The sequence below is a fragment of the Chamaea fasciata genome, unplaced genomic scaffold (assembly GCF_029207755.1).
Source record: "Chamaea fasciata isolate MVZ Bird 193981 ecotype frontalis unplaced genomic scaffold, bChaFas1.0.hap1 SCAF_18, whole genome shotgun sequence".
NCBI classification, from domain to species: Eukaryota; Metazoa; Chordata; class Aves; order Passeriformes; family Sylviidae; genus Chamaea; species Chamaea fasciata.
This window is the reverse complement of record NW_027094103.1, coordinates 5982702-6008985: the sequence shown is the minus strand read 5'-3', so window position 1 is coordinate 6008985 and position 26284 is coordinate 5982702. Positions and strand designations below refer to the sequence as shown.

General features: G+C 41.9%; 1 protein-coding gene across 3 annotated transcripts; it reads right to left on the bottom strand.

Moving 5' to 3' along the window:
- Positions 1 to 3995: 3995 nt before the first annotated feature.
- Positions 3996 to 25992, bottom strand: YPEL1 (yippee like 1). Of its 3 annotated transcripts, none has more exons than XM_066200169.1 (5): positions 25614 to 25992; positions 21785 to 22067; positions 10889 to 10932; positions 9371 to 9479; positions 3996 to 8432 (listed from the first exon to the last, which is right to left on the bottom strand). In XM_066200169.1, the coding sequence occupies exons 2-5, from the start codon at positions 21899 to 21901 to the stop codon at positions 8343 to 8345; spliced, it is 360 nt and encodes a 119-aa protein (XP_066056266.1). In that variant the 5' UTR covers positions 21902 to 22067; positions 25614 to 25992; the 3' UTR covers positions 3996 to 8342. The 3 variants fall into 3 exon arrangements, with proteins under 3 accessions (XP_066056266.1, XP_066056264.1, XP_066056265.1); XM_066200167.1 differs by having other exon boundaries at positions 25629 to 25992; XM_066200168.1 differs by lacking the exon at positions 25614 to 25992 and adding an exon at positions 24490 to 24576.
- Positions 25993 to 26284: the final 292 nt, after the last annotated feature.

Sequence of the window (26284 nt, the reverse complement as noted above, 5' to 3'; positions counted from 1 at the left end):
CATCGCTGGCTGACCACAGCAATTACACGGGGGAGGGATATTTACAGGTTTTAACTCTGAAACAGTGAGCAAACAAGGCAAGATAATCATTAACTTCGGGAGCTGTTAACCTTCAGTGTGAGTTTTGGCCAGTAAAGGAGAGATCTGCCAGAGCAAGGTCTCTATTTTAGTAAACATTGAAAGAATGACGTGAGAAAGCTTTTGTTTTTGTATATTATGAGTAGGTAATTAAAGGGCATTAGTGTGTGTCTCCAGCCTTGATGCTGTGAGAAACTTTTCATTGCAGAAGAGAAGGATAAAGGGGGAAAAAAAGTACTGTTCAAAAAAAATAATCCATTGGCTTCATCAGCTTGGGAGCAGGAGGAGCAGGGGCAGTAAAGCACAGCATTGCTATGGGTCTGCAGCTCATACATGCTCATTTGCTGTTGATTATCATGCCAAAAAAAATTTGAATTTAGACCTAAAAGTTGCTGCAGGAGCTTAATCAGTAAAGCAGCGATAGTTCAGGAGCAAAGAGCAGCACTGTGTCCTCTGCCCCTGAGGTTCAGGGACCAGCCATGCTGGCTCCCAGCACAGGGCTGCACACCCAGCCAGGCAGGGTGGGAGCACAGTGGTTCCCTCGGGTTGGTTCAGCACTAGATCAAACACCGTGAAATATCTGTCTCATGCCTGACCACAAATCGTTATTGCTGCCCCTTGGGTAACACATTCTGTGGGGGAAAGAAGAGGAACAACGAAAAAAACAAAATCCTCTAGACTTTGGACTGTTATGGGTATCATAAAAAGTGGGGAATTGAGGAAGGAGGAAGATGAAAGAGGAAGAAAGAAAGGGAAGATAATTTAAGTGGACAAGCAGAAGTGGATTTTCAATCTTATCAGTTATAGTTGATAACAAAGTGGAGCGTGCCAGCCAGTCAATAGTGCTTGTTTGACCATCAGTGGGAAACAGATGATGAATTCATCTATAAGGAGATTATGGCCAGAGGAGCCTCTTGCCCCAACGAGCAGCTGCTGGGAGCTGTGGGTTGCCAGCCCGGCCTGACCTCGGGCAGTGCGCAGGAGGCTCCGCTCGCTGCCCAGCACAGGCTGTTCGGGCAGGGGCACATCCTTCTCCGCAGGGCACACAAAAAGCAGCATCATTTGCCATTTAACGCAAGGCATGGAGAGGGATAGTTTGGGGAGAGGCCTGAGGTGTCACAAAATGTCACGTTTTCCCACGGATTAGCACTTGTGCCTGCTCTGCAGGGCAGGCTGTCAGAGCCGCACCGATCCAGCTCTTTCCTGGGCAGAGCCACCCTCGCAGCACTCAGCGGTCGGTCCTCACCCTCCTGTCCCAGTGCCCCACATACCTTTCACACACGAGCTTTATGGCGCTCAGCATGTGCCCCTCTAAGTGGTTTCACAGTGTTCAGCAGTTCCAGTTTAACACAATAAAGGTTTACTGTGATAACATCAGCAGGTTTCCCCTGCGCATGGCAGAGAATCTATTAACATTTGTTTAGGAAATATATTTGTTTAGGAAAGCCCCCCCAGTCCTCAAAAGCACATGCTTTACAGCTTCAACCCAGCCCCCAGATGTAGCAATTTCCCCTGGGCCCAGTTGCAAAACAAGCTGCTCTGGCCCTTGGCAGCCCTGCTCCCTGTCACAAGATTCCGGACTTCTAGTGGGCTTTTAAAGAAAGTTTTGGAAAAAAGTTTGTTTGTACAGGCAATGCACAGAGCTCCTGCAGTTGGGGTTTGGATTTTTTTTTCCTTTCAGTGTTACACCTCTGAGGAAGTGATTTTGTATGATCCTGTGCTGAAACATGTTGAATAATCTTTTCTGCAGAAAAAAGCTTATACGATTTCACCTTTAAATGGACAAATACCTCAACTCACAATTCAAACATAGCTACTAGTGCCACTCAGCCAACAGCTAAAAAAAGTCCCAAACCTTTTACCATAATCCGGCAGTTTAATCCACTGGACTTTTAACTCTACAATATTTGAAACATCAGAAAAACATTTCAGATGCCCAATACTGCATTGCTGCTCTGTCATAAGCTCCAGGTCCCAAACTGGAAGGTTTTGACTATGTTGTAAAACTAATTTCTATCAAGTGTAAAAGAAAGCAGATAATCATAGCTGATCACATCAAAAAGATGTTCTGAAAATTAAATAACATTCACAACTCCTCAGGCAGGTACAGGGCGAGCCATGATATTTCATGCCAGAATGGACTTTGCATACATGTACATGTCTTAATGTCAGGATGCAAACTCTATTTTGAATAAAGAGTTAGTTTGGCCCTGCTATTGTTTTTGCTTAAACTAGAAATCACTGAAGTCTATTTGGGCAAGAAAGTAAGTTGAACTATGCTTACTATTAAAATACAGAAATGAAAAATCTACTCATTAATTCATTAAACACTGAAAAACATGTATTGTCTGCTTTCTAGAGTGATCTTTACTAAGTAAAATCTTCAGGCAATCAGGTTAGCACAGATTAAACTGCTGCCAGGATCACAGAGCACCTCAGCTCCTCAGCCCATTCAGCAAGAGTATCGAAATGAATGAGCCAAACCCTGAGAACAGCTCAGCCTCTGCTAGAGGAGAAACAGTTAATGCTCGTCAGTGCCATGGCTCAGCAGAGCTGCTTCACAGCCAGGAACTACTTTGTCCAGCCCCAGTTAATCCACAGCTGCTGTGTCTGCTGGAGGTGAGTGCCAGCAGCAGCACAGGTGCTCACTCCCTGCTCGGACCCATCTGGGGCAGAGCCAAGGGCAGGGAGCAGAGGAAGAGACAAAAGTGGAAAGAACCTCACATGGGCAGTGACCCAACTGGAGCCCTGAGCAGAGGATAAGCTCAGCTCTGGTTGTGGCTGTTCTCCAGTCCAGGCTACCTGGCCTCAGGCAGTACAGACCTACTGCTGTCCCCAGCCACAACTGCAGGGCTTGGGGCATGGGGGAGAACCCTGAACTACACCACTGCCCAGTTACTGAAATTTAACAGGGGCAAAAAGACAGCTAGTGGAAGGTTCTCAAGCTTTGGATGAGGCACCTGCCCATCCGTGTCTATCTGGAAGTCAATATCCTGGTGTTTTCCAGCTGGTAAGACAAAACACTGGAGTTCACATTGCCAAAATGATTCTGGTAACCCAGTTGCTGACAGTTAGTGTTTTTATAGCCCCTCTGATACACCAAAATATAATGGGATGTTATTACGAACATCTCAAATCCAAAAGATAGTTGCCCTTTGGACCTTTATTGCTTCAATTGGATCCTGTCAAAAGGTAAATTTTTATACAATGAAGACCATACATCTCACATTAAATGCCACTTTATCCCTAGAGTTTGGGAGTTATGTCACACCTGGAAAGATCCTTATTTCATGTCCCTAAGACAGCACTTCAATAAGAAAAAGGGTAGCTGGCTATCTTCCATTTTCTCAAGATGGAAATAATATGTTTGATCTTGCATGAAGAACATCCCTCTCCCTTTGTGAGACGAAATGATGGATTATTGAAGACACCACATAAGTGTGCACTGAATGACTTCATTCTGAGCCTCAGGCAGTCCAGAGGGATCATATCACTGACAAGACCAATAATCTGATCAGAGGAGCTACAGGAGTTCCTCCCAGCCAAAGCAGAATGAACAGAGCACTGTGCTCAGAGTGCTCCTCGGGTCTACAGCTGATCGAACTGACACAACCAAAAGCACATCCACACTTCAGTTCCCCTCAGGACTGACTCTCACTATGCAGAGGTCCCACAGCTGACTCAAGATAGGCAAATGCCATAATAGTAGCAACACAAATTCCTGTAGTTTGGAAAGATTTGTAAAGGAAAAAAAATCCCAAATGTTTTGTGGCAGTCCTAAAACCACATAAAAATCAGATTCAACCCATTTACAAGTTTTTAAGAGCCACTAAGAGCACTGTCTTCTCTCTCTGGCCCTACCAGAGGATAAAGCCTGACAACTCAAGTAGCAAGAATAGACAGCACAAACCAACAGGTAACCCAACAAAACAATTGAAAGCTTTTATTGTGATACCTTGAATAGATACAATATAGTGAAACAACAAATGATGTACAGTATTGCAAGGACAAAACAGCAACACAGCCATGTCACCTGTAAAAGAAAGCGTTTTAAAGAGTTTAAGAAACAATGAGGCACAACTCAACTGCCATTTATGACTCATGCTTTAGACCTTAAACCACTTGTAACAGTCCTTTTAAAAGAAACCTCTGAAGCATCTGTTCCTTTTCCAGTAAGTGTTTATATTGCTGGTTGGCTTAACACGAGTCTCAGTCCAATAAAGAAGTCCAATAAAGTGTCCGAGAAGTTTAACAATAATTTGACAGCTTCTTCCTCTCATGGCCAATATCCAAGGCTGGAGATGAGTGAAGTTTGGTCTGTGAGTCTGGAGGTCACTGCTGCTGCAATCTGGCTGCTGAGATGAGCGGGCAGGAGGAGCCCTACGAGCAGCATTTGGAGGGAAGTGCGTGGCCCACCAACCCTGGCACCCGGCCCTGGGGAACTCTTGCACTGGTGCACCAGTGGGAAATACAGATGACCTTTGGTTCTGGGTGCAGTGGGGACTCAGTCTGAACCTCTGCGGCCAGTTTTTAACTCAAAGACGTCATAACCCATATGATTTCCCAAGGACTGCAAGCGCACCACCAACACTGGTCATTATGCTGGGCCGTGCTACTGGGACATTACAATGGAGCTGTAACAATCTTCCTTCACACAGTTTGCCATTGTACAGCTTACAACCAACAAGGGAAATTCATATCCTGGCCCTTGTAAATGGCAGATGAAATGAAGGTTTCCAGGCCACTAAAAACATACAGCAGGAGTGGTTAGGCTGAGTGGTCAGCAATCCCTCACCAAATTCTGCAGCTGATTTCACAGCAAGTTTGCAAGGTGACAGAATTTTTATATATGGCAGCATTGCCTTCTAGTAATCAAAAAGGTACTTAAAGTAACCAGCCAAAGAAGAACTCTAGGGTTTGGAGGCAGACTCAGTTTCAGAAAACCATTGTTACAACCATTATTTTGGACCTAGACAGAGAATGTGTGGTCAGATTACTAAAGTCACACCAAATTATGATTAATTACTTTAGGACAGGCGTGGCTTTAGAGGTTCAGTGGAAAAAAAAACTTTCAATACATGTACATTTTTGCTAGCAAATTCCTATGCATCCCAATGAACATTTCTTCTAAGCCAGCTCATAGTCAGTTCATTTGGTCCAAGAAAGAGCCAGCAAGAAACAAAGGTTCACAAAAGCTTTTTGTTACAATTTATAAAAAACAAAATACAAAATAAATGTTAAGACCAAAAATAACCAGTACAAGTAACAAAAGTGCTCAAGTTGGAGGGGAAGTAAACTTGCCCAGAGCAAACACATACAAACTTTAAATATAATCTTTAATATATTACAAAAATTGGTTAGAGGGAAAATGCTTTAGTAAAATTTTTTTTCAAGTAAGTTTATTTTTCTTTCAAATGACTGCTGGAGGGTTCAGTGACCAGACTGACCTCTTCACATCAGCCAGCAGTCATTGCTATCTGGATTCAACTTTCACCAAAACCATTAACAAGAATTCTCAATATCTTTATGAGGGGATAAAATAATCATTGATGCTGCCAAAGAACACGGGAAGAAAATGCACATATTCCCTCAAAAGAATGACCCTCAAGAATTGTTACATGGCAGCATAAAATAGTGATTCTGTACTAGTCCTACTCTTTACTCCTTCTAAGCATCCACTCTTAATAAAAAACCAAAAGAATATTGCTTTGTTTGGTTCTCTTGAAAGCCATAAACATCACATATAGGTCATTAACTCTTTATGCCAGTAGTCTGAAGCTCTATGTGCTAAGCACTTGAAGTCCCAACCTTTGGCATCAAAGTTAATTAAGGTTTTGGTGAAAATGTCCAGTTTGAAATATAAATAATGCACTGAAGAAAGAGGTTGAATTTTTAAGAATAAAACTGTGTTACAGACAGCATTAGCTTACTAACAAGAGCTAGCCAAACCCCCAATTTTGGAGAGAAAAATCTTTAATACTTTACATATTTTCTTTAATTTCAACTCTCTCTGGAAAAGCAGCCATTACTTTTGCCTTCAGTCCAGTGTACTGCCTCAGCAAGTCTGTAGCCAGGAAATAAGAAAAGCCCAAAGATACACAAACCTCACACAAGCTGTTCACAAGTATCAACATTGCAACAGGACTTGGAAGCCAACACAAACTTTTTGATGATAGAAGTTTCAGTGCCTTCCTTGTTGGCAACATACATTGCAATGGTGGAAAACAAAATCCCAAGAATTCCAGGTCAAAAACAGCACGAGACAGGCAACACCCAAGCCCATCTTGCATCAATGACATTGTTAAAAACGAGACCTGACGTGAACACAAAGTAGCAACATGTAAGCTACAAAATCCAGACTGAACATAACTGTACCACCTCAGGCCTCTGGACTGAAACCCAACAGCTTGAACTACTTCTCTAATTCTTACATTTTTAATTCATGGATATCGATCATGACAACATCTGGCAGGCAGTTTAGCCAGCCTGCATCACAGAGAATGTGTACACCTGGGAGAATGCTCTTCTCACTCGCCACAAAAACACTGGAAAGCTGGTTTTAAAGATTTGTATTGCCCCTACCCATTGGCATGATTTTTCATGTCTGACAATTTCTAAAGTGCAGCAGAGTTCAGAAAGCCTATGAGAGATTCCCAAAAACAGAACAGCAGCAGCAGCACCTGTGATTAATTTCACAGGTGCCATATTAGAATTGTTATTGAGAGAAAGAGATTTAGTATTGCAAGGCTTCTGTATTGTTCAGTTATAGGACTTATGTAGTGTTAAAGGTTTTTGTTTTTTGTTTTTTTTTTCCAAACAGTTTTTCCTCAAGCATTAAAAGGATTAACATACAAAAAGTCTGTTCAATTTGAAAATTAAGTTAGCAAATTTATGTAGAGCATTTCTTTCACAGTTGCTCAGTTTGCATACACAGATACCAACAGCTCATATTGTGCATATACTTTCCAGAAGTTTCTCTCATTAACTGATTCCATTAAAGAAACAGCATGAGAACAAAAGAGAAGGTGAGCTTCATATAAACTTTTATTATAAAAAGATACTTGGGGATGATTTAGCCAGCAAACCAGGAAAGCCTTTCCCCACCCCCGAATTTTAAAAACTATCTTGCTATTTTATTTTATGAAAAAACAAGTCAAACTTCCCTTCCCTCTTATTACTCCTCCTTTTCCTACAGGTACTATAGTAATTTTCATGTCATAGGCTCTGGCCATTTCTCACAAAAATAAATATTTTTGTTCAAATGTAGCAGAAGCAGAAGACTTCAACAAGTTTCCTTGACAACAACCTCTTTGTCCAGTGCATTCGGACTATACATGTAAATGGAACCAGCCATAAAAATTTACTGATGCACAAGTCCCTGTTACTGGCAAAGGTACAGTACCAAAACTTCGTTTTTTCCTAATATATCAACTAATTTTATTTTTCAAAATAGAAGATGCATATATTTTTTCTGTCTTTTTAATCTTGCAAGTTATAGTTTTATAAATTTTTTTATCCAGCAAACTCCTTAGGGAATATGATGGTCTTAAAGGACCATGTTCTATAGCATTATTGATTTTAAATCCTTCTGTGTTATTTCATTAAGATAGCAAATCTCTGGCATAACCTTTCCTAACAACTTGAGACCTGCTAACTTCAGTCAGTGCAATTGAAATATTTTTTGAAGTGAGCACTGTACCTTTAACCAATTCACCTACAAGATGTACATAGGTTGTGGTACACTCAAATTGAAAAAAGAAATTAATAACTACAATACTGCATCCTCTTCACTGCCAAACACATCAGAAAATGCTACATATAAAAAAGCACCCCATCCCATACATTCTTTCAGACTGCTCAGGTACAGAACTTCTATAGGACTGGAGTGTAGGTGTTTAGGCAAGAAGCATGCACAGCAGAAGTAGCATTAAAGGCATAGGTCAGAGAGATGCTAACCAGTAAAATCTGTTTTCAATTAGTGAACTGTTTCTCTAGTCTGAGAGAGTTTAGAAAAAGGTCATCCAAAATGTTCCAAAACAACTGTTCACACAATAATACACGTACAAAAAGAGGGAACTTACACAAGGAGAAAAGGCAAACATGGCCTGAAATAGCCACTTACACTACACTACTCATTTGTGAGGTTTCAGAGTTCAGTGATATTCTCAGGGCCACTCTAGCCAAGCTCTTCCTTTACTTTGCAATAGTCTTTGTAAAGCCTGTTCCACGGAATATAGTCCAAACAGAAGGAAAAAGGTTGTGGTTCACTCCCAGCCATTGTCTTTTATCATGTGGGCAAGTTCAATGATAAATTTTCCTTCTTTGTATTTCTGACTGCTCTCAAAAGCATGTTCCTGGAAAGGGAAAAAAATCAAGACAACACTGAATTAAGCTCAGGAAATGAAGTATTTTAAACTTTAAGCTTACATTAAAAATACAAACCAGGAGCCATTACAGTTAACAACCCACATTGGTTACACTGAGTAAGGGGCGGGAGGGAAAAAAGAGGTTGAAAAGCAGTGAGAAGGAAACAGAAGCAAACTTCTCCTAAGTGGAATCAGCAGATCTACTGCACGGATCTTGCTGTAGAACTGTCTATGTTCTTTCTCTGCTTAGGGAATTTTAATGCTTTTTAAAGTGAAGGTTGGGAAATGGCATGTTATATGTGTTATTTATTTATTCCTAGAAGTAATGAAAAGAGGAATGCAAACCTCTTCAAAAGCTCTCCTCTATATTCATCATCACAGGGAATGCATTAGGAAAACTCCTAAGATCTGAAGCTACACTGAATCAGTGAAAATCCTACCCAGAATCTAGTATTTTCAAAACCTTCAACTTCCAACACAGCTGCAAGTACACAGGTAATTTTTCAAACAACAGAATTGAGTCCACACTATTTCTAAACAGTGTAATATGCTCAGTACCATTTACTGTAATTAATATTTTTGCTGTATAACCAAGTTTTGCAATCCAAGACACTACAGACTCACTCTGACAATTTCTCCCACCTGGTTTAGTGCATGTGTGCTTGGCAGTCTTGCAAAAAAGATTACCAAACACAAAAATATTAGATAGCTGTAATAGCACCTATAGCTCATGCTGATTTGCAGTCCAGAGTTAAGTTACTATTTGCTACAGCATTTCTGCAGATGCAAGGAAGCACGACTATATTAGAGCCTGATGTACACAAAAGCACCAGAGCTAACTGACCTAAACCAGAAGCAAAGGTGCTACTCAAAAATCTGTGCTTCAACATACAAACACTGACTGAGGATTTAAGTATATTACTTACATATTTCCATCCAAGAGTGGTTTTACAGTTTTCACAATAGATATCTGCTACAGCATGTAAACCTGTCAGAAGAACTCTCTCCTCTGCTGGACCACAGCCCACATTTACCCTGGAAAAAAGAGAGAAATTATGTTAACAGATGAGTGTGTTTCTTTTCTTACTGTTCCCTACCCTTTTCTCCTGCAGACAAAAAATAGTTTAAAAAATGCCTAACTCATTCAATGCTGCAGAAGTAACTTTCTCAGTTACACTGAGCAGAAGGACAGGAAGAAAAAGGGTTGTTTTTTTGGTTTTAAGTGGCTGTGGTGTCACTGTGGGTGATACCAACTTATTCCCAGCAACAAAGACAAGCTAAATAGTTAAACTTGCAGGGAACAGAACACTACACAGTAACTGGACACTTCTACAGTTTCAGGCTTTACTTCAAAACCAATTTGAGACCTCTCTAATGGAAGTCTGTACCCAGTGAATCAGCACCAACAGCTGAATTTAGAACCAGCTCCAAAATAGCAGCAAGAAAAAAGCCTCATAAATATTTCTTTGCTACAGATCAGCAGACAAAGTTCTGATGAACGAACAGCAATTTCAAAACAAAACATCCCATGAAGTACTGCATCAAGCCAGTTTTTCCACAAATGAGTCTGTGCAGAAAACATGAGGCACGACTAAACCAAGTTTTCAGACGGTTTTAAACAAGAGCAAAATTTTGCCATTTTTGCTGTTGTAGTACCAGATTCTTCCTATTAGAATTATAGCAGAAATCCCAGGTCACCACTGAACAACTACATATTAAAAGAATTTCAAGGATCTGCAATCAAATCCTTTGCAGTTACAGTTCCATTCTCCTGGTCAAAAATAGATCAGGACACTCAACTGTATCTCTTTTTCAAAATGCTACAACACAAAAAACTGCTGAAAAATAAGGACAAAAATGCAATCCTGCATATTAAAAACTTAAAATACACCCACTAACAAATGCAAAGAGCCTATCAAGGGAAGGACGTGCCTAAGATTGCAAATATTAGGCTTGATAAGATCACAGAGACCTTTTGCCTCTAGCACATTGCAATATTCAAGGTCATTTAATTTTCATTTACTGAAACATTAACCCGTAAACGTATCCAGCTGTCAGACTGGGAAATTCTTTAGACCACAGCAGAGTTGTCTAAAGAAAATCTACAGTCACTCAATACCTTGTGACTTCTGGAGTATCTCAGAATGGCAGCTCCTGCTCAAGACAGCTACCATTACATACACAAAAAGAATTTCACAGTTACACACACTCCTAATCTTTCAGCTCTTAGCAGAATTACTTAAAATGTAAGATAAACTCATATACGTGCACAGGAATGCTTCAGAATCAGCCCAGTAGCTCTTTAATAACTATTGCTGGTGAGTAAAACCAGCATTGAAAAGAACAGGGCAAAGTACAGCCACATTAATTCCTACTGTTTTCCCTCTGGGAAGCATAAAGTTACTCTCTGCAGGTGGTGTGCAGTACCAGAACCACATACTTACACAGAATTGAAGAGGTAGGCTCGTCCCTGGCTTCCCTGGAAGGACTGCATTAAAAAAGAAAAAAAAAAAAAAAATTAAAAATGCACATGTTAAAAAACACAAGCCCCACCAAACAAACAACAACAAAAAAAACAGTTCCAGAAGGGTATGTAAGTAAACATACAATGCTAATACAGATATGAACTATTTTGGATGAATTATTTCATAGGAAAGTCTAGTCAGACAATTTTTCACCTACATTAGATTTTCAACCATTATTTTATTTCACTTTGTCAAGTGCTATTGCTCAAAACTCAATATCCATAACACAAGCAAAACATAGTTTTTTCCTACCCCTCTGCAAGATATCAATTCTCATTTTCCCAGACATCCTTCATGCTAATTGAAATAATCTGCTTTTAACTCAAAGGGAATTACTCCCATCTCCTCTGTCTTCCCCTGCTGCAGCCAGAAGATGATTTATTTCAATTTCATTGCATCATTTGATATAAGAGCAGTGAAATTCTGGACCAAGCATAAAACCAGCATATTGTACTCAGGAAATGCATCTGATCAGTTTATAATTCACAGATAAGCTCAGCTTCATTTCAGTAAGACAACTGTTACCATCAAATGCCTGACCACAGGCACATGCTTTCAAATCTCTCACACTCCTGACAAATTATGGACAAATGACGACTGTTAGACCTTCTTAGCTGGATCTAAATTAATGTTTTAGTTCAGAGCAGCAGCAAGGTTTTGAATTAAAACCCCTAATCAGCCACACTTACTGGGGGCTGGTTTGGCTTGTGGAGCAGTTTCAGTTCCTGGGAACTGCACCCTTGATCCTTCTGAACCAACTAAACCAGCAGCTCTTCTTCCATGCACTCAGCAGTGTTAATGCAGACACTGACCTGAACCTGTGCTCAGGATGTGAGCTGCAGACATCCTGGGAGAACTTGTGAGCAGACCAGAGCTAGTCACAGGTAAAACATTCCAAACCTATGTCAGACACATCACTGCTTTCATCTGGTTCCCTCTGCATTGAATTACTTGGTAATTTAGATACAGCCATTATTTCCCATCCAAACAGGATCACACTGGAACTGAGATTTTCTTTTTTCTCTTCCATACTGAATTCCATTAAAAAAAAATATCTGTAAACGGTCTTATTTTTTTTCTTTCAGTCTTTCCATTCTCTAACTTACTTTCAAGAAAATTAACTACTTTATCCATGATGCAGCGAAAGTACAATTGTTTTTAAGAATCCTTGTGGTTCTTGTGTTGAACATCACAGACTACCGCCATCAGATAAACATGGAAGGTTTTTGGAAGAAAATATCAACCTGAATACTTTTGCATGGTTTTGGTAGCATCAGGCATGAAACCATAGTCAGAAGGTCTTTCCTGCAATGGATTCCTCTTCTGACATGTATTTAGTCATATCATTACAAGTAATTTGGCACTAAAATAGGTATTTTGCCAGTCTACCAACTAGCAACACAACAGCAATAATTGTTGTCTTTTAATTACTCAGAACAGTTTGCAAAAAAACCCCCACCTTGTAAAAAGAAAAGGCATATAAATTAATCCTTTTTGATCAACACTAACCAGATTATATACTGCAATAAAGAATGTTTAAAGAAATCCCTGACTATAGACTACTCCAGTTAGCAATAGTGGCAGAGTAGTTACATGCAGCCCTTATGTACTTGTAAAATCTTTAATATAAGATGAGAAATTCTCCTTAACGGTTTATAGCACTAATATTTTATTATTTTAGCAACCATTTAAAAGAAGTATTGAGAGACCAGAAGAAATGGCCTCAGGTTGCACCAGGGGAGGTTTAGGTTGGATACCAGGAAACATTTCTTCACCAAAAGGTTTGTCAAGCATTGGATCAAGCTTCCCAGGGCAGTGGTGGAGTCACCATAGACACAGATGTGGCACCTGGGGACATGGTTTAGTGGTAGACTCATCACTGTTGGGTTTGAGGTTGGACTTGATGACCTTACAGGCCTTTTCCAACCTCAGTGATTCTAAGGAAGTTCCACCTTTAGCAAAGACAAAAGAAAAAGCACTGTCTCCACCAACCAGAACTACAAGTCTTCTTTTTCACCAGGCAAGGAAAACCAGATAGGCTGTGCAGGACAGTGAAAGCTGAAACTTCAGGTGGGACTGACCCTGAAAAGGGGAGACTTGCTTGAGGACAGAGTCTGAACAGCTCTGCCAGAAAGTAATTCATCCTTACAGCTGCCTTTGAAACAAACAAACAAAAACCTGACCACTAGTTCAGTTCTCCTGAGATACTTAAACACGTCACAAAACTGGCAGAGGTGCAGACCTACACTCTGCAGTTCCTACAGAATCACCAGGACTCTCTAGACTAGAGCCAATGGGAAACAGAGAATGCTAACTGCAGGTGAAAACAAAAACTCTTCAGATACTCTTAAAAACTGCCTATTAACAAATGAGTAACTAGCCTGGGTGAACAACACGTTAATTTAGAGAAAACTACAAACATGCAACTCCAAAATTTAAGAAAGGGTAAAGGAAACACTTCAAAAATCCTCTTATTCAGTAAGAAGTAAACATAAAAATAGAACTTCCTTGTTTCATGTACCTGAAATTATTAAAAAGAACTTCCAAAGCCATGATGACCATGGTATTTGGTTAAGCTACCGTAAAAATTCTTAAAATGAAAAAAGTTGCAGCCATTTCCCCTTGTTTTAAAAACTCCATGTTGTGAATTAGAATTCACAAATCCTTTTTCAAATAGCACCAAGAAATACTCTCTATTAATCATGTGCTAGTTTCTCTATTTATATGTAATTACACATGCCAATTACATACAAATTGGGGTGTTTTTTTCTGGTCCTACATAATAATTTTTAGACTACTTATATGCCATACCTGAAGTTCCCTGGCAGGCTGGGGAAGAAAAGATTCCAGAAAAAAAACAAGAGTCAGGAGATCTTCTGAACGATCTTATGCAATTATTTCTGCCAAGTTTATGTTTAGTCTTGACTTAGTATCACCTAATAAAAGCTCTCCTTTGACCCTGCATTTTTCAAAATTAAGCAGAGGGCAGTAACAGGATGCCAGGAATAGCACAAAAAGCAGCTACTCCCCTCTCTTGTTTCATAAGCTGAAAAAAAAATCAAGCCAAATGAAATACAAACCACTGGTTGGAAAGCACTGCTTTAGTTGTTTTTCTTTTCCTAATATATTTTTAAAGATGACTTGACTTTTCTTGCACCCTTTGCTTTGTTGCCCTAGATATACTGTAGTCTCCTAGGCTTATTTTCCCTCAGAAATGGCCATTACCTTTTAATTTTTAGGATTATCAAGGTAGACTGGAGGGAGCAACACAGAATCTTTTCCTGTGACAATGATTTTAGGAAGTCTGTCCACAAAAATCTCACTGTGAAAAGCTTCTCCATTCCAGCCTTGCTTCCCATTCCCGGAGTATGACTGATGCATTTGATACCATCTTTTCTTACCTACACTCGTGTTTAGAGGCGAAGGATTGTATTTACATGCCACAGAACACTTGTTCCCATGCCCAGCTGTAAAAAGCAAGTTCCTCCATGTTTACATCACTCAGGTAACTCGACAGGAACCTGCAGCAACTTGTGTAACTGCATTCTGGAACATAGAATGTGGGTCCAGGCAACTCGGACTTCCCCTTAAAACCAGTGCCCAGCCACATCATCATTGAGCACTGAACAGTCTGCACTCCAGCCATGCAGAACTCTTACACACTGACTGGAATTAGAAGCACTGCAAAGATATCAACTTTTAAATTCCCATGCCTTTTAATTTTTATTATCAATCTCTTGTCAGCACTTGGCAGTCAGTTTCTTATTCACATGAACAGCTGATATTTTTCCCCAAAACTGTATTCAAACACCACAAAAAGGTATACATCTGTCACAGAGGCATTCTCTTAATGGTGTGAGAAAGATTTGTTATCAGAGTTCTACTTTCTGATGCAGCCTACTACTAGAAATGAAAAGAGGACAACTCAGTTTGGTGCTTTAGCTCCTAGCTAAGCTTGTAACTTGGCTATAAACAGAGTATTCTGCATAACCAGAAAAAAATTAATACTGAACATTTGCTTTTACCAGCACAAGGTTTCTCACACTCTGCACTGTATGATTCAGTTACACTGATATGAATTTTAAAGGACTGACAGGTTGAACACCTTGTGTGTCAACTCCTCAAAGAAAATGAAAGAAAGTACTTTAAATGGCAATGTCAAGGACTAACAGGCACAACTCTTCAAACCAATCTCCAGACAAACCACTCTTCAATAGAATAAACATCACCTATGCAAACACTAACTTTGCAACATTTGTTCAGCACTCCCAAGATCATGAACACTATACATAAATCAAAACTAAAGCAGAACATTCTATTCAAACTGAGTCTTATATATGTCTTACCCAGTAAAGAGGAATTAAAAGAGAGTGGCAAGTGTGACCAACTCTCATCAATAATGACTCTCAGCAACGAGGATTTTTACTTAGAAGCTGGGAAATTTATTAGTTCCACTAATATCTGCAGTTGAACCTTACACTTGCTATAAGGCTGGTTTTTTATGGTCCTCAATTAATAATACTGTATTGATTTAGGATTTAACTTATTCCTTAGAAAATCCATATCTTTGACCAGCTGCCCATTTATACAGAAGGATGTTTAAGATCTATCATGTTTTCTTGTTTCAGCACAGCTGAAAGTATCCAGAATGTCTAATAGGATCAGCAGTAATGTCCAACTGTCTTTACAAACTACAGTAAAGTCACCTGCAGGAATGGTTTGGAACTAGGATCTTTTCAAGTCATCTGACAGTTCTCTGATGCCGATACATTGTGTAGTAAAGCAGCTTTTAACGTGTTTCACTTGCACACGCATGCAGAATTCGGTATGATCTATGCTTGTAAGTTAAACTCACCCTTACCTCTAACACCAGGATTAGCTCTTTTACCCAGGAGGAGAGGAAATATCAGTCAAGCAGAACATGTATTTACTGCCCTAAGGCACAGCTGAAGGCATGGCTGGGGGAAGGGATGCTACTGAAAAGCCTATGCCATCAATTATTCCCCAGAGATGGGATTAGATTGCATGGCTAGAGATCACGCTCTACAGCAAATATCCAGGGAAACTCCATCTTAGCATGTATTGGGGGCAAGGCAGGCATTATTCTGAGCAAGTCACAGGGGCATTACCAGTGTCTGCAAGCTACTCGAAACACAGAAATAAAATATTAAAGAAAGAAAATTAAAGAAGTCCATAGGGTTTTATTCAGTTTAATTTTCTTGAGTTTCCTTTCATTTGCTGGAGTTCCCTTTTCAAGCTAAGACAGATCAAGCTGAATCAGTTTTCTGAACAAATAAGCGAATTAGGGAAATACAGAAAATTGCATTTTTTAGGGGCAGCATTCTTGAAGTAAATCAGAAACACAAGTGCTCTGATGTGTGAAATTATCTCCTCAGCAAGATGCAGAGACTGTAAGGATATCTTCTCACTTCCAGACTTACAGCATAAATTCAGAAAACTGAATTCAACCTAAGGTACAGACAAAAAAAATTATCAGGGGAAAACCCCCACATTTGTTCCAGTTGGTGTTTCCCTCACATCCAACTCCTTGATAAAGCAGACCACCAGAGATGCTGCTGCGCAGCTGCATCCTAGGCAAGTTCTAAAAGACTATGATAAATAGGATTTTTTTTTAAAGTTCATTTTCATTCAATTATTTACTGGCTTTGATTAAACGAATTATAAAGTTCAGTATGTAGAGAATAACCTTAAAAAATTCTACCCCAAAAACTGCATGCCTGCAAACATGGCAAATGATATTTCCCCAAAGCGAAGACTTTGTCAGGCAGGACAAGTTATCTTGACCTATGCAGCTTCTTGAATGGATTTCAGAAATAATTATGTCAAAATACACAGAGGAGAACACTTCCCTTGCACTTTCCAACTCCTTTAAGCTTTCAAATCTATTCTTGGATGTTTTCCAAAGATTGCTTCTCTTTCAAAAACTAGGTTCTTCCCCCAGAAGAAAAAAATGAACCCAAAAAACTAGAAGTCTCTTGGAAAAAAATAATTATCACCAGAATATTTATGAAATTGGTGCGGGAACAAAAACAGCCTTCAAGAATACATAGAACAGGCCCATCTATTTTTCTAAATACTCATTATATCATAAGCAAAGGAGGATTACAAATTGAACCAAGCTAAGCACAGCATGTTTACTTAAAGACAATAAACCCTTTAAAAAAATTCCTCTTGATCTCATCAGTTAAATAGTGGAGGACAAAACCACAGATTGCTAAGCAAGGCTAAAAATGTTTTAGCATCTATTTAGGCTTAGGACTCTTCCTTCTCATCAATAATAGAAGAGCAATCACACTGAATGCCTTGGAGAACTAAATTTAAGCACTAAGATCATTCTGTCACCCACAAGGTGCAAGGATTTCCCAGTGCAGTCAATGACAGTTTTATTTATATATATATACACCTTTATGCAGAACTCATTCTTGAAAATATTGACACATCTAGTCTTGTCTGTGACTTCACATGACATTTTTCCCCTCTGGTCAGATATGCTTGGCAACGAATGAGACAGAAGAAAGTGACAGTGTTTATACAAATATCAATACAAAGTAATCCAAATTCTCTCTATTCCCAGAATGAAGGCACACTAAGATTCTTCAACAGTCTTCAAGCAGGTCAACCTTGAGAAACAAAACATCCTTTGCAGTATATCCAACAGGTTCCAAGAGTCCACTGAGTATTTGTATTTTTTTGTAATTTATTGGATCATATCTGAATTTCTAAACAACTATTGGAACTTAGTAGGTACAAAACACTCTCAAGTGCTTTGGAACTTATGCTCTTCAAAGAACATTTGTCTTCTATAAAATTAACTGTTCTTAATAATCACTGCACATTTCCTACTATTACACAACAGTTCAAAATTCAGTGAGGCCTTCCACAAAACTTATTCCAGAATTGCTCCAAGAGCAGCAAATATACAACATTTTATTTAGGCTACAAGAGTGGCAGCCTCCCCTGTACTCCAAGAAGTCTTGTAGAAGTTCTCTCAAAATTAAATTATGTTTGGATTTTTAAAATTATAATTATTAATATATACCTTTTGGTCACTCCCTGTGTGCTGTTTGAACATCTTATATCCACAAAGTGCCTCCTATGGTATCAATTTTAAATCCACTAGCTGCTTCCTATGGCATCAGCTCCTTGCCTTACTCTTCATTAAGACCCATGGTTGGTTGTTCATAGTTTACTTCTCTTCTCTGCCTATAGTCCTGGTAGGATATGATTCTATAAATATTTGCCTCCTAATAGAAATTTTAAAGAGCCATAGGTTCTTCCCCATCTTGTGAACATACTGCAGTGTAGTGATGATTGGTTTATTCCTTCTCATAGCATTTAAAAAATACTTTAATATCCTGACAGACTCTGAAGTCTTCACCAAACAAACAGAAAATCCAGCACTTGCAGACCTGTTAGCAACTCAAATAAGTCATGTCTAAGATGCACCTGACACCACCTCAAACTTACACTTACTCCAGTTAGAAGTCACCTGCAGTTTGTAAGTTCTCTGTATCCTTTAAATCAACAGTTACCACAAGACAACCTGAGAGTTATAAATTATTAAGGCAACTGTTCATACATGTGTGCAGCTCTACAGACTAATGTTTGCCATTATCTCTACTGCCAATGACCTCCCAGTTTGGGGCTCCTAATCTCAACCAGTCCCCTTCCCACACCTTCCCCAAGCTCCTCCCCAGCTGCTGAAAACACAAGGTTATTACAGAGTGAAAACCTCTAGAAACGTATGTTCTAACCACTAACATCATGTTGATTTCAACACCAGGCAACACACCGAGTCCTTTCACAGCTGCAGAGAAAACAAAAGCCACAACTGAATTCACTTGAGCAGGTAACACGTTTTTAGCCTGTCTCATTAATCCGTGCTCTTATTTCTAAGCTATTGCCAAGACTCTTGGTTGCCATTTTATCACCAGCAAGGGCACAAGAAAAAGAGAGCTTTGTGATTCATTCCAGGGCAAGAAAGAGATCCTGCTGCTCAAACAGAACAGAAATAAAATGAAAAGGTGATTCGTGTATGCTGCCATCCTTGTCACACAATTGACATCAACAGTTCCCAAAAGCAGAAGAATTGCAAATCCGTATTGAAGTTGGGTATTCTGAGGATCAGAATCAAAGGGATGATTGACAGAAATATGCAGCACTTTCTGCTTTTCCATGACAGACCAACATTTAAGAGAAACACCACTCAGTTCACAGCATAACTTATCTTTTCATCTTCAAGTCAAAAACCACTACAGTGCCAGGTATAATAAATCCTTATGCCTCAAAGCATATTAGAAAGCCAGTTGGAGCTGCTTTAAATTAGAAGTGCATCACGCATTTTGGCTCATTTTCCCTGACCACACATGAGGAAGAAACAGCCACCACGTACCCAGAAAAGAAGGGGTGAGGGACAACCCCCAAAGGAAGCAGCTACAGCCAGGCATTAAGCAAATACTGTTTGCCTTTATCCGCTGCAGAGGACCTGTGGCATGGGGTTCTGGCATGAAGCATTCTGGTATAGGAAGCATTTGGAACAAAGTGAGAATCTGCAACCAAAAATTGTATTTAGAGAACGTAACACAGAGTTTTAGGTTTTGAAGTAAGGCCTTCAAGGTAAGGCAGTGGGAGGGGAAGTCAGGTTGAACAATCTAAGTCTCTACTCCTTCAATAAATCCAAAGCAGCCCAGGAACCACACTGTTCTTTGTTAACTTTAGATGGTATAGAATCAACTCGCTACACTTCAGGTTAGTTTGTGTTTGTTTGGGTTTTTTTTTCCTGCATCTGAGTAGTTACAGTAACTAGGATTCTAGATATATCAAAAAACCATCTCTAACCTAAGTTCACTGCACATAATGTGCCTCGACTCCCCCACCCTCCCAAGGGCCAGCTGTACTTTTTTTTAATGATCCCAGTCTATCTATTGCTTTGCAGTTGTTTCCATCAGAAGAACTTCTCCCATGTTGGATCATGTAAAGCTTCAGCCTAAGGAAGATGGGTTTTCCAAAGCTATGTCCCAAATACAAGTAAAATAGATGACAAAGTTTTTTTTTTTATTTTAAAAACATACAAAAAATATATTGCACATTTAAATGCATTTCTTTTACCATACAGATTTAGACAATAAAATATGCTTACGAAATCTTAACTAGACAAAATATGAATCAGCTGTCAAATAAGCACATGGTCAACCTGCAAGTACAAATACCTTTGTAAAGTGTTGTCATCAAAAATTAAGGAAGCCAGAAATCAAGCAGAATCCACCTCTAACACCCTTTCCAACACCATTAGAAACAACTTAGAAGAAATTATTTGTATTTACTACAGATTTTTTGAAGAGTCCCCTATGTTTTCTTTGAATTAAAAACCTGATTCTTAACATTTGGAATTATTTATGAAGCTGTAAAATGAACACAGGATTTGCTTAACATATCCGAAGTATTCTGTTGACCAAAGCTCCCAAGCCCTTGGAGAAAACTGGTTCATGTAGCAAATGTGGCAGCTTAGCTGGCATGCAAAACCTAAAGTCCACAAAAAGAAGAGCTTCCTATTAAGTATGTGCTTGGATTGCATTTTCTCAATGAATTAATACATCCTAAGAGACTTGTAGAAAAGTCTTTCTTCCTGTAGGTATCTACAACCTGAAGTTCAGGAAAGATTAAGCCCTCCCAGTATTTTTTGGCCCAGAACAGAAAGTGAAAAATGAAACTGAGTGCTTTTAATTTAGAATCCAGTGGTGCCCAAAAGGCCTCATACTCAAATTCTGAAATCAACATGGAAAAAAATGAAATTCAAGTAAAAAAAAATTGTATGGGGAAAACCTATTATTGCCTGATAGCCCTTGGATGAGCAAGCAGGTATACTTTCTCCTCACCCAAAGAAAACCTAAATTCAGAAGTAGCAGCATTTTCAAGCCCTCCCATCTCTTCAGCACTGAAGAGCAGCATCACCTCAGTGCTGCTGAACCCACAAACAGGCAGGAGCAACAAAGAGAACTTTCAGTGTCAAACCCTTTATAACTAACTTTATTTGACAAAACAGTTATATAGAGAACATTTGGAATTAAAAGGTTTGAAAAGCAACTGAAATGTTTTCTCCATGACAGCATAAAGCATAATTTAATCAGGAGTTTGTTTGGAGCAAAGAATGAACCAGTCTGTCAAGTATTTATCCCAAACGTCAAGCTTTCCTACATATTTCATACATCACAAGTCTTGGTTTCTTCTAGCAACAGGGAAGAAGGGCAGGCCTATCCTGTTTCAAGGTTCCACCTATTCTCTAAGCTCAGACAGTCCAACTATTTTGAACACCTCTGGCTAATCATATTCCTTAGGAGCTGGTAGACAGCAAAAGCGTGTTTACAGATTCAATAACACAAGTGGAACACTCTGGAAACAGACAGGTTTGTGACCTTCAGTCCTACAGAGTCAAAAGAAATCTCCATCTGGAATAACCATAACCAGAACAATTTCTCTACCCAGAGATCCAGGCTTTCTTCTGACAGTTTTCCTTAGCAGGCTTTTCAGATACAACAGCTCACAAATAGTACCCACCTGAGAGCAGACACAGGTTGTAACATGGGAAATGTATTAGATCAACCTTTATGCCACATTCAGAAGGTTCCAGAATATATCCAGTTCTTAGTACACAACATGTATGACCTAAGAGTGAACCCAGGGAAGATACTTTGAAGTATGCATCAATTTGCATCCCTTATCTACTGGCAGTGGTGTCACAGTGACAACCATTTTGGTTAAGAAATAATTCACGAGGTCTCTAAAGAAACCACTTGCCTTGGAGATCAATTCATCGTGATTGGCGAGATGGGCTCTGCAGTGGATACAGCTGTAGGTTCGATGACAGTTTGGCAGGTAAGCCTGGAACGTTTTTGATTTTGTCATTTTTACCATCTCTGCTGGTGGCTCCTCACTCAGCTCAGGGCTGGCACTTGAAGAATTACAACTTTGCTGAACTCGCTGACAAAAGAAACACTGGAATATGCAAGCAAAAGCCGTTGTTGTTCTGGAGTGTGTGTGGCACTTTCCACACAAATGACAGAGGAGAAACAGTCACAACCTGTAGGTGAAAAGAGCAGAACAATTAGCAGCTTACAAGACCAGAGTTAACTTGTTATTCAACAAGTCCAGCCATAAAGCAAAGCGTTATTTGGAGCAAATGCCTGGCTGCACTACAGCCCCCTTTTTCTAAGGAGCTGCGCAGTTCAAGTTCCATTCAACACAGCAAAAAGCAGTTCTGTTCCACTAATGGCTTCTACTCCATCACACTTCTAATGAGGGACAAGATTCAAACAGTTCTCCACGAAACACAAGCACTTCCTACATTATACCAGGTGTAGCCTTTAAGACATCCATGCAGAAAATCCCACTGAAAAGGCAGGGAAGGAGAGGAAGTTAATTTGTCTTTGCAGTTCTAGTAGTCAGTTCCAATATAGCAAGCAACAAGGAAAGGAATCTTGGAAAACACTTGTTCTGTTCAACAGTAAATATATTTTATATATTTGCACTTCAGTTTTCAGCAAAAATCTTGCAGGATCACATCTGGCTTTAAGTCAAATACCAAGATGCTGCCACCCTATTCAGAGATCCTGTCTACTCCTTCAAGCTCTGCAGAATTATGCCTTTAGGCAAAGACCTTCTTAACTGGTGTCCTGATCAAAGCTAATTAGGTACTTCCTCACTGTACCAGAATAGTCTAATGGAAGCCACCGAACCCACAATCTGATACTGAAGCGAAATTCTGCACAGAGAACACCCAACTGCATCCTTAGTCCTCAGAGTGCATTTCAGAGACATTACATGTCAGAGCATGCCAGAGCCTCCTGCTGTGCTGGAAAGCAAACCTTTTTAGTTGGCCTGAAAATGAAACAGATGCTAAACACTGATAACATCTCCTGGTCTGTTAGAGGCTAGCAGTTCCCAGGCTATGTATGCACCGTGCTAATGAGCACTCCCAACACTGCACAGTCAACTTATGTCATCGGCTGTCAGGTGACTGCCTGAGTAGGTCAATAGCACAGACAGAAATGAGAGACAATATAAGGAATATACAGTATGCTGTGTGCAGGGCAGCACTAACCTCTCTTCTAGCAGTAGGATCCCGGTAATACAGCTAGAGCAGATTGTGAAAGCCACATAAATTAAAGCCTGTCTATAGGAAGTAGTCACTGTGCTTCAAAAGAAGCCTTGAGAAAGCAACCTGTACAGCAGGCCTAGCACATGAGACAACCACAGCAAAACTTAAAAGGGTTTCAGTTTAGATATTTTTTTAATGCTAAGCACGAGAAAGCTCAAACTACTGAAAGACTTGCTAAAGAAAATTTCTTACACAAAGAATTGCAAAGGCAGAGATAAGCCAAAAGCAAGACACATAACATACAACAGGCAATCCAAAAAAATAAAGCAAGAATGGGAACAAGGTGTCATCCAAAGCATGGATCTACACATGAGAATGATTGGGAAAACATTTGATATGGGATACATTAATATGTTTGAAATATTAACTGATTTGGGATGAAGAGCATGACTTAAATGTTAATAGTAATTTAAAAAAACATTATATACTTAGTGTCCCAAGATAATTTAATTACAGCTGCACAAGGAAGAATAATTACATTATTTGCAGAAAACAGTTCGCTCTTGTAGAACAGCTCAATATGAAGCCACGTCTATTGGAAGTAAGATATATGAGAAAAGTGACCTAAGAACACGAGGTTTCTGTTAAATTCCCTGTTTGAACTCAATGGTAGATACAGATGTTATTTAGGTTAATAGAAATAGACAAAACCAGAACAAAACAGGGCTTCAGAATGAAAGGCACCACATGCTAAGACGTTTTGACTTTGACTTAAATTAAACCTTTCCATCAGTAATTGAAACATGAGTTCAATCCTTGCAGAAATTCCACAGGTGTAAATGTGGCACTTGCGGATGTGGGTTAGTGGTGGCCTTGGCAGTCCTGTGTTAATGGTTGAACTCTGGTATCTTAGAGATCTTTCCTAACCTTAGTAATTCTGTGATCCAGAATGTAAAAAGAAAATATTTTTCTTCAAGGCACTCCTAGAAGTGTTTTTAGTTCACGCTTGTAATGGGAAAGCTGGAGTCTTACAGATTCAATGTACTTCAACTACAGAAATTCAAATAATTCCAAGGCCCATTGAACAAAACTGCATTTGATATTGCTCTCTTCAAAAAGACGACTCTGTCTGATACACACCATAGGAACCACAGACCTGTTGGGCCGCTAACAGCACAATTCAAAACAAATCATTTCCTAGCTCGCTCTAACAATGGTGAATAAACCCAGTCTCACTTCCCTCTCATAGTAACGAGCAGCTCCTCGGGCCGCTGCTCATTATTCCGCACAGAGCAAAAACCCGAACCAACTATTTCTCTCTCGTTCTTCGGCCGCGGCAGTCCGTGCTTCGGTCCTGCGCAAAGCCAGGTGTGTCTCCTGAAGCTCTACTTGTGTTCGCACCTACCGGAGCGGCGCGCAGGGGCTGTCCCAGCGCAGGAGCCGGGCACGGCGATCTCCGCCCCGAACCCCGCAGTCCCCCGGGCCGGGCCGGGCCACCAGCGGCCCCGTCCCGCCGCCCGTGACGTCACCGGGGCGGGGCGCGGGGCGGCCAATGGGGCGGGGCGGCCCCGCCCCGCGCGGGTCCCGGATGTGTAAACAAACACCCCGATAAGCGTGGCGGGGGGGGGGCGGCCCCGCACGGCCCCGCACACAGCGGCGGCCTGCCGCGCGTGGCACGGGAGGAGGTGTGTCGGCAACCGGCCTCACCGTCCTTCCTGCAGGGCGCTAAGGAAGGAGCGACGCTGAAAGAGTCTTTGAGTAGCTGCACAAAGCCGGACCTAGCCTGTGTACGCGCTCTCAGTAACCTGCGGTGAGCTTACTCCAGCAGGGAAAAACCTCCAAGTTAAAGACTGAGCTACAGGAGCCTCATTTTCACCTTTACATACCAGGAAATAACAGGAGAAAAAAAGCGTGGAGAAAGTTACCGGCTGACACCCCCGTTCCCCGCCGAGAGGGAGCCGCTGGCCGTACGCCTTTAAAGCCGTCTCCTCTCTCACGCCGGAGCACGAAGCTGCCGTGACGGGTGACGCCGTCGCCTTTTCTGTCGCCCCCCCCCCGCAGCGGTTCCAGCAGGACAGAGGCTCGTTCCCCCCTCTGGCCGCCGGCACGGCCGCGCCGCCACCCGAACACGGCCCCGCGCTTCTCCGGCCACCGGCTCCGTGGAGAAACCCACGGCTCCCGGCCTCGCGCGGCGCGGGGAAGAGCGCGGGGGGACCCCACCGGCCCCCGGCGCGCCGAGCTCAGCTTCGCCCCCCCCTCAATTATGTAAACCGCCCTTGCCCGCCCCGCACCGAGGAGGCTGCGGGCAGACAGCGCTGCCGTCATTTCCAGGCGCTATAAATAGCGCCCGAGCCTCCTCCCGCCAGCAAAGTTGCCTCGGCGGCCCCGCGCTCGCGGGAGACGGCGGCCCCCCCCCCGGCCGGGGCGCAGCACGGGGCTCCTCTCGCAGCCGCCTTCCACCCGTCCCTTCCCCCCCACCCCGTTCCAAAAAAATAAATTCCAGCAGAGGGAAGAGGGGACACTTCTCACCCGCTCGGTACTCACCGCTGCGCCGCGCCGACTCCGCTCCCAGCCCGGGCTCCGAGCAGCCCCCGGGCCCCTCTCCCTTAGGGGGCACGGGTAGGAGGGGAGGCGGGACCCCCGGTCCTCGCGCGGCGGGCAGCGAGAGCTCCGCGCCGGGCCTTCACCGAAAAACAAAGACGGGGGATCAGGGGAGGGGGCGGGACACGACGGCTTCCCTCGCCTCGAAGGTACCGTCTCGGCGGTGGCCGCCGGGGGGGTCATAGACGGGGGCCGGGCGCGCGTGTGCCGCGCTGAGGGCCGAGGAGCGGCCGAGGCATCGTGCCGTGCTATGCCGTGCCCGTGCCGTGCGCTCCGCCCGGGCTCCCGCTCCCACCGCCGCCGCCTTTGTTTTGCTTTGCCCCGGCCCGGGGGCGCAGCGGCCGTTAAACGCGCTCCCCCCGCCGCCGCCAGCCAATCGCCGCGCGCCCTCGCGCCCGCGCGCGCGCGCCCCCCGCGCCCGGCCCCGCCCCTCCCGGGGGAGGCGGGCAGAAGTGGCGCGCGCCCCGCCCCTCCGTCGCCTCCGGCTTTGTGGAGGAGGGAACGGGCTCGGGCCGGGGGGGCGGGGCCAGAGCGCGAGCGAGGGGGGTGTGTTGAGGGCGTTGGCCCCGCCCCATTTGGCCCCGCCCCCGGCGGCCGTT